This window comes from Pleurodeles waltl, chromosome 1_2, assembly GCF_031143425.1.
Source record: "Pleurodeles waltl isolate 20211129_DDA chromosome 1_2, aPleWal1.hap1.20221129, whole genome shotgun sequence".
NCBI lineage: Eukaryota > Metazoa > Chordata > Amphibia > Caudata > Salamandridae > Pleurodeles > Pleurodeles waltl.
Window position 1 is genome coordinate 986,712,447 of NC_090437.1, and position 15,578 is coordinate 986,728,024.

General features: G+C 43.5%; 1 protein-coding gene across 1 annotated transcript in view; it reads left to right on the forward strand.

Annotated features, from left to right (window-relative positions):
- NFXL1 (nuclear transcription factor, X-box binding like 1) overlaps positions 1 to 15,578 on the forward strand; it is a 588,746-nt gene that overhangs the window by 133,576 nt on the left and 439,592 nt on the right. Inside the window, exon 9 of the mRNA XM_069201637.1 lies at positions 6,449 to 6,563. Within this exon, the coding sequence (XP_069057738.1) occupies positions 6,449 to 6,563 (115 nt within the window). The remainder of the gene's footprint in view (positions 1 to 6,448; positions 6,564 to 15,578) is intronic.

A 15,578-nucleotide genomic window follows, 5' to 3' on the forward strand; every position in this document is an offset into this window, starting at 1 on the left:
AGAGGTAGGGTCCGCACCAGAGGAGCCTCTCAGCAGCACTCTGCCTCTTCCTCATCCTCTGGCGGGGTGCAGCAGGGGAAGCAGCCTTAGGCTTCCACCATTTCCCACTCACTCCTCTCCTGTAGGGGGAAGATTACAGCATTTTCTCACCAAATGGAAGACTGTTACAACGGACACTTGGGTTCTCAGTATTGTGGGAAAAGGCTACACCCTTCCCTTTCGGGAGTTCCCGCCCCTCATCCCGCCCCGCCCTTCTTATTGTTCAGAAGAACACCTCCTGTTGCTAGAACAGGAGGTACAAGCCCTCCTTTCCAAGGGCGCGGTGGAGTTGGTCCCAGAGCAGGAAAGGGGTCGAGGATGTTACTCAAGGTATTTCCTGATTCCCAAGAAGGATGGTCGTTTGAGACCAATTCTGGACCTGAGGATCTTGAATTGGTTCCTCAAGCAGGAAAAATTCAAGATGCTGACCCTAGCACAGGTGCTTTTGGCGTTGAACAAGGAAGACTGGATGGTGTCTGTCGACTTGCAGGATGCTTACTTTCATATCCCGATACTCAAGTCACACAGGAAGTATCTCCGGTTTGTGGTGGGATCGCAACACTATCAGTTTGCGGTCCTTCCGTTTGGTCTTACTTCAGCACCTCGAGTCTTCACGAAGGTGATGTCGGTGGTTGCGGCAGAACTCAGAAGGAAGGGGATAGCAATATTCCCTTACTTGGACGACTGGTTGATCAAAGCCAAGTCCCCGGAGCTTGTGTCTCATCATCTGCAGTCAACAACCCAGTTGTTGTTCGACCTGGGTTTTTCGGTGAACGAGCCCAAATCTCACCTAGAGCCCTCTCAGCGCCTCCTGTTCATAGGGGCAGTACTGGATACAACATTGGGTCGGGCCTTTCCTCCGCCTCAGCGGATTCAAGATATTCAGGATTTGGTTCCAATGTTTCGAAATGGAGCGGTAGTTCCAGTCCTCAAGGTCCTTCGTCTGCTCGGTCTGTTTGCCTCCTGCATTCTGTTGGTCACGCATGCTCGCTGGCACATGAGGGCTCTTCAGTGGTGCCTCCGAAGGCAGTGGTCTCAACACAAAGGGGATCTAGAGAGTACTGTCAAGATCTCCAGAGATGCTGCTGTGGATTTGAAGTGGTGGATTACAAGCAACAATCTTTCACAAGGAAAGCCGTTCCAGCAGTCGCCACCAGTGGCCACAGTCATAACGGATGCTTCCACTCTAGGGTGGGGAGCTCGTCTGGGGGATCTGGAGATCAAAGGTCTTTGGTCTCCAGAGGAACAGATGTTTCACATCAATCTGTTAGAGTTACGGGCTGTACGTCTGGCTCTCAAGGCCTTCCTCCCTTCCCTTCGTGGTCAGTCGGTACAGGTCCTAACGGACAATACTACCACGATGTGGTACATAAACAAGCAGGGAGGAGTGGGGTCGTACCTTCTCTGCAGAGAAGCTCTTCGACTATGGTCCTGGGCAAAGGACCATCAGATTTGCTTGATAGCAAACCATCTGGCCGGAGTCTTGAACGTGCGTGCGGACAGTCTCAGTCGCCAATTCTCGGCAGACCACGAGTGGCGTCTCCATCCAGATCAAGTCCGTTTAATCTTCCAGAGGTGGGGGTTTCCTCGGGTAGATCTGTTTGCCACTCGAGAGAACGCGCATTGTCCGTTATTCTGCAGCCTCCAGTATCCGATGCAGGGAGCGTTGGGGGACGCGTTTCAAATAACCTGGTGCGGCCAGTTGCTTTACGCGTTTCCTCCCATACCCTTGATTCCTCGAGTATTGAGGAAGATTCGCCAGGACCGGGCTCTAGTCATCCTAATAGCTCCGGATTGGCCAAGGAGGGTATGGTACTCCGACCTTCTCCAACTCTCAATGTGCCCTCCGCTCCGTCTCCCTTTCAGGGCAGACCTCCTCTCGCAGTCGCAGGGGCAGGTTCTACACCCCAACCTCCAGAGTCTGCACCTACATGCCTGGAGATTGAACGGGGCAACCTGAGTTCCTTCTCTCTCCCGCCTGAGGTAGTGGATGTTATATTAGCGGCCAGGAGACACTCCACTAAATCTATCTACGCTAATAGATGGTCTAAATTTGTTGCGTGGTGTGGAGAGAGGCAGATTGATCCTTTGCATGCTCATCTATCGGACGTTTTGTCTTTTGCTCTGTCTCTAGCGCAGAAAGGTTGTGCAGTGGCTACCATTAAGGGTTATTTATCGGCCTTGTCAGCCTTCATATGTCTTCCAGACCAACCATCTTTATTTAAATCCCCTATTGTTATCAGATTCCTGAAAGGTCTTCTAAATAAATATCCTCCAAAACCATTCGTTATGCCGCAATGGGATTTGTCCTTGGTCCTGACTTTCCTTATGGGGTCCCCTTTTGAACCTATGCATTCTTGCCCCTTAAGGTATTTGGTTTTAAAAACAGTCTTCCTGATAGCTATTACATCAGCAAGGAGAGTGAGTGAGTTGCAGGCCTTATCAGTAAAGCCCCCTTATACAACTTTTTATGGGGATAAGGTGGTGTTGAGGACCAAGGCTGCTTTCCTCCCGAAGGTTGTTTCACCCTTCCATATGGCTCAGGCAATTACTTTGTCCACGTTCTATCCTCCGCCTCATCCTTCCAAAGAGGAAGAAAGACTGCACCGTCTGGACCCAAAGAGAGCGTTGAGCTTCTTTATTGATAGAACAAAGGATTTCAGGCTGGAGGATCAGCTGTTTATTGGATACGTGGGCAAGAGGAGAGGAAAGGCAGTCCACAAGAGAACACTATCCAGGTGGGTTGTTCTTTGCATTAAAATCTGTTACTCTTTGGCAAAGAAGGATCCTCCTGAGGGCATTAGAGCTCATTCCACCAGAGCTAAGTCGGCCACTTCGGCCTTGGCCAGGGGTGTTCCTGTGGTTGACATCTGCAAGGCCGCAACTTGGTCGTCCCTTCACACTTTTGCAAAACATTACTGTTTGGATTCTGAGGTTAGAAGAGACGGCCATTTTGCACGGTCAGTGCTGCAGGATTTCTTGGTTTGACCATTTAGGCACCCACCGCCGGGCGTGGTACTGCTTTGGGACTCTATTCATTAGGTGAGGAATCCACAGGTAGTTGTATCCATCAGAAGAACGAGTTACTTACCTTCGGTAACGACTTTTCTGGTGGATACATTAGCTACCTGTGGATTCCTCACGGTCCCACCCGCCTCCCCGTTGCCTTTCTGGTCTTACCAAGTAATCCTTGAGTGCGCTCCTCTTGGTCTTTGAGGGTGCAATAGATGTTGTATATAATATATTTATATATATGTATATATGTATATATCTTTGTGTATATACTTGATTTGTGTATATATTTTTTAAAAAAGAGAGAGTTATATATATATATATATAAAAGATTTACAGTTATTCATGCAATGTTGTGTATTTTTACAATATAATGGGATGTTGCCTTGCTCTTTCATTGCATTGCCTGGTTGTTCTCATGCACGTAAAAAATGATTGGTACTGACGTCCGCACGTCGTCGAGGACCTCTTATTGCCTGTATGACGTCAGACGGCGTCGCGTGGGCTAGAGTGACGTCCTCGTCGACGTGCAGAGACTAGTAAGAAGATTTCCGTCGAATGCTGGCGCCATGGGAGTATTCATTAGGTGAGGAATCCACAGGTAGCTAATGTATCCACCAGAAAAGTCGTTACCGAAGGTAAGTAACTCGTTCTTCTGAAGTTTTAACAACATTTGGACGTTTAATATAATCTAATTTTATTGATTTTCTTACACCCTATAAAACAACTTGAAAACAAAAAAAAACATTGCAGGCATGCAGCCAAATGGTCAGGGTGAAATTATGATCGAAGAAGAGGAAACAGGAAGAAAGTCCCATTAAGGTACCAGTATACCATAATAATAGGCCTGTCACCTTCCCAAAATCTACTCGTGCTTATGCGGGCGTCCAAATACTCAGTACACCTTCTCCTCCATTTCGGACCACCATTGTAAATGCAATGGGATGGCATAGGTCATGAGCAGGTACTTCAGTACTATACGGCGGAGGCAGGAAGAGGTAACCAGTTCTCCTGGGCTGTCTTCAAGTCCCTTCAATTGCTGTCATGCAAAGGACTCATGCAGTCCTCCCACAGCTCCTGGAGATCTCCCAGTAGGTCTGTGGGCTTAGTACAAGGGATTTGTATATTGCTGATATGACCCTCCAGCCTAGTGGACCAGAGGTGATCCTGGCTTCTAGGTGGTTGTGTTCCATGATATCAGCTAGTGTTAGTCGATAGGTCATCAGCGCCCTGCCGTAACTGGATATATTTAAAAAACTGAGATACTTGGAGCGAGACATCTGCTTGCAGCTCTGCACATATCTTCGAAATGCCTATAAGGTTGCATCGGCTGAAACCTTCTAATTGGGTAGTGTGTCATAGCCGTGTGCCATGCCTCACAGGGGTCTCCTGTGTGTGTCTTCGGTCCCACCCGGTCCATCAAACTGCTGCTCACCAGCACAGGAGGAGAACCTGGTCACCTCCAGAAGCGAGCTTTGGATGGGGGCCCCATATAGCAGCCATTTGACATTTTGGGGACCAATTAATAACACCACGCGATGAAATGTGGGGTCGCCCAGACCACCAGATATTAATCACATGGCGGTGCGGCGCCCAGTAGTTGAGAAGTGAGTCTGGTGTTCCCGTTCCTCTATCGTACGTGAATTGCACACATTTCTGGAAGATGATCCTAGGGGTTTTATTCCTCCAAATCCATGTATCCGGGTCGCAAACTGTCTGAACCAGGTCTGTGGAATAGAAACAGGGAAATTTTGCAAAACGCAAAGGAGCTTGGGTAGGAGGATTATTTTAAAAAGTGAAAAGCCTCCCAGGACGGTAATGGGTAGGGTCATCTATTTTATCATATCCTTTACTGCCCGTGTTTGTAGTGGGTGAATGTTGAAGCTCCACGTGAGTTCTGGCACTAGGGCTATGTCGACTTCAAGATATTGAAAACTGAGACGTTGCAACGGAAGGAGGGATTGCCAGTTGAGTGTTCAGGCATCACCTGTAACAGGAACAAGGAGCAGGTTAGTTCAGTTTACCCAGAGGCCCAAGATTTGAGGCCGATACTTTTTGTAGGCGTTCTCAATTTATTTAATTCATCACATAAACCTGCAAAAGCTGAATCATAGTGGCTTTTGCCTAGTTCTCTGAGACTTCCACTTTGGATTCAAAATTGGAGAGAGACCATGCACAGAATTTGATTCTCTGTGATTTACACCTCAGTATTGCTACCATAGATTTCTGGCTTTAAGGTGGCCTTGAAAATGAAAGAAAAAACATATTTAAAGTATTTTCACATTGAAAGTGTACTATTAAATAATACCGTGTTATTAATATAATTTAGTAATATCATTTATCTTGGTGATCTGGCACTATTCTTTTGAATGCTGGTACTTGGTACTGGGCTTTAGCATAATGCTATGTTGTCACACCATGTTTTGAATTTTCTGCTTCCTATGCAGCTACCTAATTCTCTATCTATTTTGAGGCCACTGCAGTTCCTTCATAGTGGCCTTTATCAGGAATTCCTCTGTGATGGTAATTCCTCTATCTTATTGTTATAATGGGCAACCTCTTCAGGGGGTCATGAGATGTTTGGGTTCTCAGGGGAAGAAGTCTCATTTCCTCTCCATAAGTCACTACTTGCTTTCCAATAGGGCTTATATATTCTATTCTTGAGTCACTTGTCAGCCCACAACTAGTCTTCCTGAAACAGGAGTGAAGGCCTCCTTCACCTCCTCTCTCATCACTTCAGCCACCACTTCCCTCTACACCTTATTTCCCCTTTTATTTCTTTCCATCAAAGCTGCATCTGGAATGCAATCCTACCATTATGGGCACATGCAAATCACTGGAGTCTTTGTAGTTTCTACGATTTGTGCAGTCTACTGAGCCAGCCCCACTGGAGCATCTACAAAAGATGCTGGCCTCTTGCCCGCTAAGAAATTGACTTTACACTGGCTAGCAGTTGGTCTCCAAATGGAACCGCGGGCCACCAATCCTGCAAGCTTGGTACACTGTCCCCCACCAATTTACTGCCCCCACCTGCATTTGATGTAGTGCGGTCCCAAGGCTTTGCAACATTCGGCCACCTGCCCTTGACATTAATCTCCTTGGTGCAGCAAATTAAAGCAGCACTCATCCATGGATGCAGTTAATGCCTTTATGTATCTGTGGTGTTATCTTAGAAGTTTTGATTATAGAGACTGTGCCTATTGTTACTTGGAGGGTAAAGCTGAAATGTTTCCAATCCAGTTGCACATTTAGTGACATTTCTGCAGATCAGCCCATCTACAGGAGGTTCCATTAAAAAGCATTTCAAAAGTTAGTTGAGCATAGTTTTCTTTGATTTTGTGTGTTTGACCAGGATGATGCACATCTAGTAACTTAAATCTTTTTTTTTCTTCTACAGGTGTGTGGGAAAACCTTGCCTTGTGCCAATCACACTTGTGAGCAAGTTTGCCACTCTGGCCCTTGTGGTGAATGTCCTCGATCTGGGAAAAGGAGTTGCCCTTGTGAGAAATCAAGTAAGGAAGATATTTTCATGAGCACAATTGCCTACAAAAAACAAGAGAATATTGATTGCTTCTTTACTATTTCCATTAAAGTGCAGCATGTAAGTGGAGGAGATGATGGTCATCAATTTCTCTCCAAATTTCCTTTGACACAGTTCCGTGTAATAACTGGTCTCCATACTGCACTTCTGAATGTCTTCTTTGAAACACATACATATCTGTAACTCTGAGTTCTTCCATGTTGATATCATTTTCAGACTTGCATGCTTTGAATAGTCCCTGTCATCCAGCTAGAAATCACTTGTACTTTTAAACCGCATAGTTAAAGATGACATTTAATAGAAAGGCCTATGCTCTTCTTTCAGGCCTTTTGTTTCTCAGCCACTAAGATGGAAAGGTATTTGCTACTGCCTCACTGGCCATCTTCTGATTTTAAAGCACTTGCTTTTCAATAAAGGTGTGTTCCTAGGGCGGGTTACAGTGTATCTTCTCTCGCGTATTAGATATTCAGATAGTACCAATTTGTAAACGTGATTTCTCACACTACACTGACTGCTATTTCTCGTGTAAGGGCACCCTACCAGTTTACCCATAGTTACCACCACTAGTCTTGTGACGTTGTCAACTCTTCTTTGTTTTGATTTGTAAAGTGCAATGCAATCCGTAGCCCACCTCCATTTGTCTTATTTGGAACAATCTAACTCATCATTGGAGGACTCGAGCCAACAAGTGCTCTTTTGTTGAAACTCTTTTGCTCATTCCAGATAGTGATAAAACAGCAACTTAACATTAAGTATGTGGAGAACTCTCCCATCCAAAAATGAAGAACCCTCACAACATGTTGTTAGTTAAGCTACTTTATTTGAATTTCAGTTAGTGAAGTGTGTTCTAACTGAAAATAAATCCCCTACAACAATGCAGTCATCATAAAAACATGAAAATCACATTAGATTCAATTTACATAATCAGAAGAAAACACTTCTGAAGTATTATCAACATCAAAACCATTATTTATGTCACTCAGCAGTATTTTTCCATGCATTCATTGTTGTATGATGTTGTGTCATTGAACACTGTTTGTAGGTTTCGGTCCTGGCCGCACTAACCAATGTGCGAAATAAAATAAAGTGAATTTTAAACGAATAATTGTTAGCCTGGCAGTGATTCAAATAGTGTGACTTTTCTGTAAACTCTTTGGACATTCTGATGCATATCTCTTTGTCCTCCAGTTACTTTGGATACATTTTAATTCTCCATCATGTGTCCTTTACTGATATTTATGAATTTTGTAAATCTCTGTCCACAAGCGGGGTCCCAGATCACTGTTTCAAGATAACAAGTTTTGTTTCTTTTTTTAATAGGTAGACAATTTTTTTTTTTTTTAAATATTATGGACTTAAGGCTCCAGTTTTACTTTAATCATCATGCACAATTTTCTCATCAATAAGTTTACTGCATATGTTACAGTGATATTATCAATGATGTCGTAAAAGTTGTATTAGTGATGCAATATCTGGGGTAATTAGCAGTGCATGGCGAGGACACAAGTTATAGTTACCTAGGGGCACAGCTTATATTTACTTGAAATAACTATAAAAGCTGAATTTTTATGGTTTTGTGCACATAAAATCTGAATCTAACAATAACGCCCCTGTAACATGTAGTGAATTTCAATTTTTTTTTTTTTTTTTAATTCTATTTCCTAACTATAATGTCCCTGTAACCTCTGTTTTTTCCAGTGAATTTCTCGTTTTTTTTACCGTTAAGTAGGATGCCCATTGCAGTGCGTGGTGGGGGTTGTACGCAGGGCCTGGCATTGTGCTGCCTCCACCCAAGCTTGCTGCTCTTGCTCCCCTTGCCATCCATTGTCCAAGTCAGTGCCCCTGCTCCCTCATTACAATCCTGTCTGGCGTTTTTTCTGCCACTGCCTTTCCGGTCTGCCCTGAACAGTTCGCTTGCTATCCCATCCACCTTCTCCCTACCCTGTGTTGTTAGAGTTGATGCACCAGCCCCCTCATTCCTGCCCTGCATGGAGCGATCTGCTGCCCTGCCCTCCATTTAGCTTGATGTCCCTGCCCACTCCTCCTGCCCTCTGTTGCCCAATCCAGTGCCCCAAGATTGCCCTCCTGCTTAGCCACTGTCCTTCGCTTGTTGCCTCTACCCTCCTTCTCCCTGCCCTCCGATGTGTGTGTGCATGCCCCTGCTTACTCCTTTTTGCCCACCATGTTACATGGAACTGCCAATGCTCCTCCTTTGTACTCTGAGTGTTCTGTTGCGCTGCCACTGCCCCTCCCACCTGCCTAGCATGGTCAGATGGCTGCCGCCTGTCCTTGCATTTCCACCATACCTGTCTTGAGTTTGAAGCCCCTATCCCCTCCTTCCTGTCCCCCATGGTCCATTTTGCTGCCACTCCCTTCTGCTCTCCATGCTCCATGCAACTGCTCCTCCTACCTCCCTCGTATGCTCTGTTGTGATCCAGTGTGTCATACTTGACAACATTTGAACGTGGTAAAAGGGAGATTTTGACAAAACACCTGGGGCCTTGATTTTCCCCATTGGCTTACAATTAAAAAGAGGGGATTTTAGGCAGGAGACGGATAAATAAAGTCCTTCGGGCTTAAAAACATTGGGATTCTCCTGCCTGAAGTGTTGGCCTGTATGGTTGTACTGCCACTGGCTCTTCCTTCTGTCCTCATTGGTCTGTTATATTGCCACAGCCTCTCTTGCCTGTCCTGCATGGTTGGTTTGTTGTCTGCCTCCCATTCCTCTGCTCTCCATGGTCCGTTGTGCTGCCACTGCCCCTCCACCTGTCCAGCATGGTCAACTTGTTCCCTCTGCACTGTCCTCCCCGTCCTCAGTTACCCGAGTTCATGCTCCTGACATTTGCCTTCCCTCAGTATTCTAATGAATAACTAGGCTGCAAACATTCTATATTTATTACAAACGTGTGGCAGGCCTGACATCATTTTGATGTAATCAAAACTGTAATACCTAAAGCATTATTCCCATAGAAATTATGGTTAGTGCTCTAAAAAACTAAAATGAGGACATATTTTCTGAGTTCTCAAAAAGCGACAAAGCTTTTTTTAAATTATTTGCTATCTTTGTTTTTTTATCTAGTTGATCACTTAATTATATGTTACACTTCGGGAGAGGATGTGACCTTACAGCCAGAGCTGCATACTTTGCAACTGGGAACCAGGTTCGAGTTTCAGCATCGGCTCGACATCCTGTGATTCTGGGAAAATCACTTTTTTCTCCCCATGCCTAAAACTAAAATGAATCAGTCCTTGTGGTGGTAACTGGTGCACATATAAAGCATTTCAATATCTTCAGGTCAAGTCTGTGTTATATAAAGCTGTAAATAAAATAAAATAAAATCAAGTATTGTTGTGCACTTCGGTCATTGGGAAAAACCTGGGCTACATTTCAGTGTTGTTTGTGCTGCACTTGAGCTCCTTATTCTCTGGTGACCATCTTGGGGGTCTTGTTATGAAGCCCCTGAATTCCCTCATTTACTGCAGTATTAACAGTAGAAAATGCTTTCAGTTTTTCACTTTTATTCCATCAAGATGAAGTTCAGGTGTGCCACACTTTTGGCAGAAATTCAGAATGTTAGCACTCTAGTTACTCATTAGAACACTGTAGCAAAGCTGCTGATCACCATGGAGTTAACTGGCAGTCTTTCAGTGCACGTTTCAGTCTGAATTTCAGAATGTTTCAATGAAATGGAAGAGGAAGATATTTTGAGAACTCACTTAAAAAGTGTTCTATTTTTTCTCTCTACAGCACCAACCATAATTTCTATGACAAAATGAACCCCCTCATTTTCTTCCTTTCTAAATTAAATGTTTTAAGTTTTACCGGCTTGATTCAAACAAGATGACTTCAGGTGTGCCACTCTTTTGTCATAAGTAAGACTGGAAGCTCTCTAGTTGTTCTTTAAAACTCTCTAGGAGTTGCACAAGAGAATCAACTCACAGGCTGCTCCTGTTGGAAGTACATGCTTTACCGAAAATGTCAGACTTTATTCTCATCTAAAGATAGTGTGATTTTATAGAAAGTATTCTCTCATTTTAGCTTCTGGAGCACCTTCCGTACCCTCTGTGGGAAAATCATGAGAAAACAGTTTTCTCTCAAACATGATTCATGAAATCCCAGCAGAAGGCTTTTTCACAGGATATAATTACATTAGAACCACAATTCCTAAAATTAGTATGGTACCACCAACAAATGATTTATATTGTAACTAAAATCGGTTATCACCCTTTGTACGTTTTCCTTTCTGAGATCCTCAAAACCTGCAATTCACTACAATGCATTTTAATAGTTTCAATGAGGTGCTATCATGTATATTGGTCCCAAGATGGCTACCAGCACTTCCTGGTTGAAGAGCTGACAGCCAATTAGATCTTACCATGAGATCTGTGCTTGGGCTATCCCAGAAATACAAATATATTTTTCCTTTGATAACTCCAAAACTATTGAACAGATTTAAACCAAATAACAAAAAGCAGGATCTGCACACCACAATCTAGCTTCCTGCCAAATTTGGTGCAATTCTGTTCTGCGTGTCGGGCTGTTGTAGTGTCTAAAGACCCTATGGGAAAATGCATGAGGAAAATGTGTTTTAGGACAGCCCCTTTTTCTCAGCTCCCGTGATCGAAATAGGGTCTGTAGTTGGCAATCTGTGTACACCCTGTCCAAGTAGGAATCCTCACTCTAGTCCGGGTAAGGGAGATACACAGCTCAGATAACCCCTGCTCTAACCCCCTTGTTAGCTTGGCGTAAGCAGTCAGGCTTGTCTTAGAGACAATGTGTAAAATATTTGTAGAAACATACACAGTAACAGTGAAAACACCACAAAAGGGCTTCACACCAGTTTATAAAAATAGCCAATATTTATCTAAATCAAACAAGAACACAATGACAAACATCCAACATACACAGACAAAGATCTGAATTTTTAAAGTAAAAAGAGTCTTACTCCATAGAAATCAATGGAGGCGTTGTTTAAGCACAAAGTACCTGCTATGCGCAAAAAAAAACCAACTAGAGCGACGGTGCGTCAGAAAAGCAAGCAATGCGTCGATTCTCCAATTTGCAAGTGAGGCCCTGCATCAATTCTTTACTCGGGCCACAGGCCGTATGTCGATTCTTCACTTGCAAGGGAGGGCGTGCGACGATTCTGGGTACGGTGATGTTTGCAGATTTTGACGCCCAGGATCCGTGTGTGGAAATTTCCGGCCTGCTGTGCGAAGAGTCCACGCTGAAACCAGGTGCTGTGTCGTTTCTCCAGCCGCGAAGACAGGCACACAGCGGTGCATGGATTTTCCGCCGCAGGTTACCAGTTTACACTTCTAATGGCCCAGGGACTGGATTTGCCACCCCTTACCAAGTCAGAACTCCCAGCAGAAGAGCCCAGGCACTGGCAGATGAAGTCTTTGATGGCCATGAGACTTCAGAACATGGGGCAAGCTCAGTCCAAGCCCTTGGAGAAACTTCACAAGCAGAAAGCAAAGTTCAGTTCTTTTCCTCTTCAGGTAGCAGCAGGCCAGCACAGGACAGCAAAAGGCAGAGTGGAAGGTCCTCCTCAAACATCAAGCTCTTCTCCTGGGCAAAGGTTCTTCTTGATCCAGAAGTAATCTGAAAGTCTGTGGTTTTGGGTCCACGACTCATACTCATTTCTGCCTTTGAAGTAGGCAAACATAAAAGGAAAGTCTACATTGTTCACAAGAGCCTGCCTTGCCCAGGCCTGACCCCAGACACACACCAGGGGTTGGAGACTGCATTGTGTGAGGACAGGCACAGCCCTTTCAGGTGCAGGTGTCAGCTCCTCCCTCCCCACTGTAGCCCAGGAAGACTCATCTGGATATGCAGGATACACCTCATCTCCCTCTGTGTCACTGTCTAGAGGGAATTCACAAACAGCCCAACTGTCCGTCTGACCCAGATGTGGATTCCACAGGCAGTCAGACAGGCACAGCATGGTCAAGCAAGAAAAATCAACGAAAGTTAAAAGAATGAGAGAACTAGGGTCTGGCAGATGAGTACAAATACATGTTGGTTGAACATCCAGTGACATCCACTTTATACTTTTTACCCAAAATACATAGAAATGCGAGTAATCCACCTGGGAGGCCGATTGTGTCAGCTATGGGTTCTTTGTTAGAACCAATGTCAAACTACATAGACCATTTCTTATCCCCATTGGTACAGAATCTGAATTTCTATCTACGGAATACTGGAGATCTCTTAAAACATCCAGAGGGGGTATCATGGCATGAAAATTATAAATTGGTTACAATGGACGTGTTTGCATTATATACCAATATTGAACATGAAGTAGGGGTAAAAGCCTGTGAATATTTTCTACAGCAACGCAACATACAATTATATCAACATAATAGCATGCTTCTGGAGATAAGTGTGTGTTTATTGAATAATGTTTTTCTTTTTCATAGTCAGCTATGCCTTCAGATTAAAGGAACAGCCATCGGTTTTTCATTTTCTCCAAATTTTGCGAATCTGACAATGGGGTTGTTGTGTAGCCATTTTAGCTATAGTTTTATACACGTATTTTTAGCAAACTAGGCCTGCCGCTGTGCACCTTAACTTAGATATATTTTTATTCGGCTTCGTTTATTATTTCAACATTTGCTACATTTGTGGTCTTGCTTTATTTTCTCTATCTAGCTGTTCCTCGCCTGGGTCAGCACTGCGTTCTTAAACATGACATTTCTTTCACTTTGTGCTTTTCTGAAGGCTGCAGTAAGATAGGTTGCCGGCAAAAGGATGTACCAATAACATCTACTGGCTGGATTCCAAAGATTGGGGATCTAGTACGTGAAAAAGATGCTGTGAAAAAGGAGTTTGGTCCTTCCTATCGTACACCGGTTCGAGTCCTGGGAATACACAGTACCAGAACTGTTATTGCAATACTAATACTGCTTTGTCTCCATGTATGGAGCCGATCCTGAACAGCAGACCAAGAGGAACAACCAGTAGTACCCGAATCCCTCTCACTACTGGTCAAGGTGTCTCTCTACAAGTTTTGAGCAGGAACGCTGACACTTCTCCAAGCTTGGGGAGGATGGAAAATGGTCTTGCATTAGTTCCACTAACATCTATTGCAACGGGCAATACAGAAATTGCTGATCTATTTGACTCGGCCTCTACACAAACGGTTGTCGTCATTTATTGTGAACCACCGCGGGAGACTTCTACTTGTTCTCGTCCTTCAAATACGGCTCCAGTTTTTGCATGAACTGTTTCTGGATACTTTGCCAACATCAATGACACTTTCTCAAACTCATCTGCCTGTTCTGCATCTGAACTGTCAAAAACATGTAAGCTGATATTTTGGATCAAAACAAATTATTTTATTTTTCCCATGGAACTATCTGTGGCTTTCCTTGTCTGTGTTAGCTTCCTCCTTTGGATTGGCTTTGTTATTACTTTCTTTCTACGAATACATGGTCATCACCTTCCTGAAGATTTACAGTTGAACTGGTGGATGAGATCCTAAAACCCCATTTTTCTTCTCATAAGGTTCACAGAGACGTATCTTTTGTGAACATTTCTGCTATTCCAATTCCAGGTGGGATTGTTTGAGATAAAGTCACATTTGATATATACGGCCAACGGAGGTCATTCAAATACCATCTGAGTTTAAACTTTCTATGAATGATATAATAATACCCGGAGTTGTTTCTGATGACTGGGATGTGAAAACTGTTGATTCTATGAAAGCTGAGTTGCAGTATTTTACTGTATTTGAAAGCGAGGATGTTTATCAATCCAAAGAAAATTATGGTGACATGTTCTGCTATAATTATTATGGACACCATTTCATTCACAGAGCAAGTACCCCAAAGGCTATTTTTAATTACACACAATGGGAACATTGTCTAACTCCAACACCAGGGAGTTATAAAACATATTCTGAAAAATTTGCATATTTTTCGGGGCACAATGTTAAAAATGTTGAGTCATTTTATTTCAAATTGCCATTTATGGAAAATGTGCATATATTATTGACAGATACAAAATTCATCTATTAGGATTCCTTTGTTTCCTGGTTGGCTATGGAAGGCTATGATTATTGGTCGAAGTCAATTGACTTAAAAAGTGTGTGGAGAACAAAAAAATGGCAAATAAAGGGAAAGGAAGCTTTGTTTAGAGCATGCCTGATACCTGTTCAAATGATATTTTTGAATGAAACCGTACAACAGTCAAGTTGTTTAGGCTTAGCAAAAATTAAGGATTTGAATTCGCCCTGTATTCCTGCCCCTGCAAAATGTTTACAAATGGCAAAAGTTTATCAATGCAACAGAAGATGAGCTCGATGAATGGGTCCAAAACGGCACATTTAATGCTTCACTTTCACGTCCTGGTGGGTGGTGTTTGTGGCCAGTAGATACCAATGGCTGTCATAAACATTTTCTAAACTCCACTGGGGTTTTAGAACAAGGATGGCTGACCCTCGCTATGTGTCACCTGAACACGCGGGTATCGTAACAACATACAGTGTAGGGAAACTATGCCAGCAATGGTTGAAGAGTTCCTCACTAGTTGCTGTTAGAGAACACCTCAGTCTCCTGTCTAATAATACTCTTACAGGATTTCCTGTTAGGGGCCAGAAAACAACGCAGAAAATGCTTCTTATATACAGTCTGTAATTAAATTTGGAAGATTTCTCAACAAGAAGCTGCTGCCCGGTTAAGGCAAATAGATCAGGAAAATGTACAGAAGGCATTAGCTGTTGTAGATAATCAAATTAATACCCTGTCCAACTGGGTATACACCTTAAACAACATTGTTTACTCTGCAATAGACATAGTACAGAGCAACATGACCTCTTTACACCATGGGCAGATTCAGCTAAGATCCATCATGCGGTTAGGTTGGACACTACAAACACTGAAGGCATGTCGCGTTCCCTGGCAATATGTCAGCGCGAGGGACATATTTTCCACATTTAATTTAACGCAACAACAACTAATGGCTAAAAAAGAAGCAACTTAT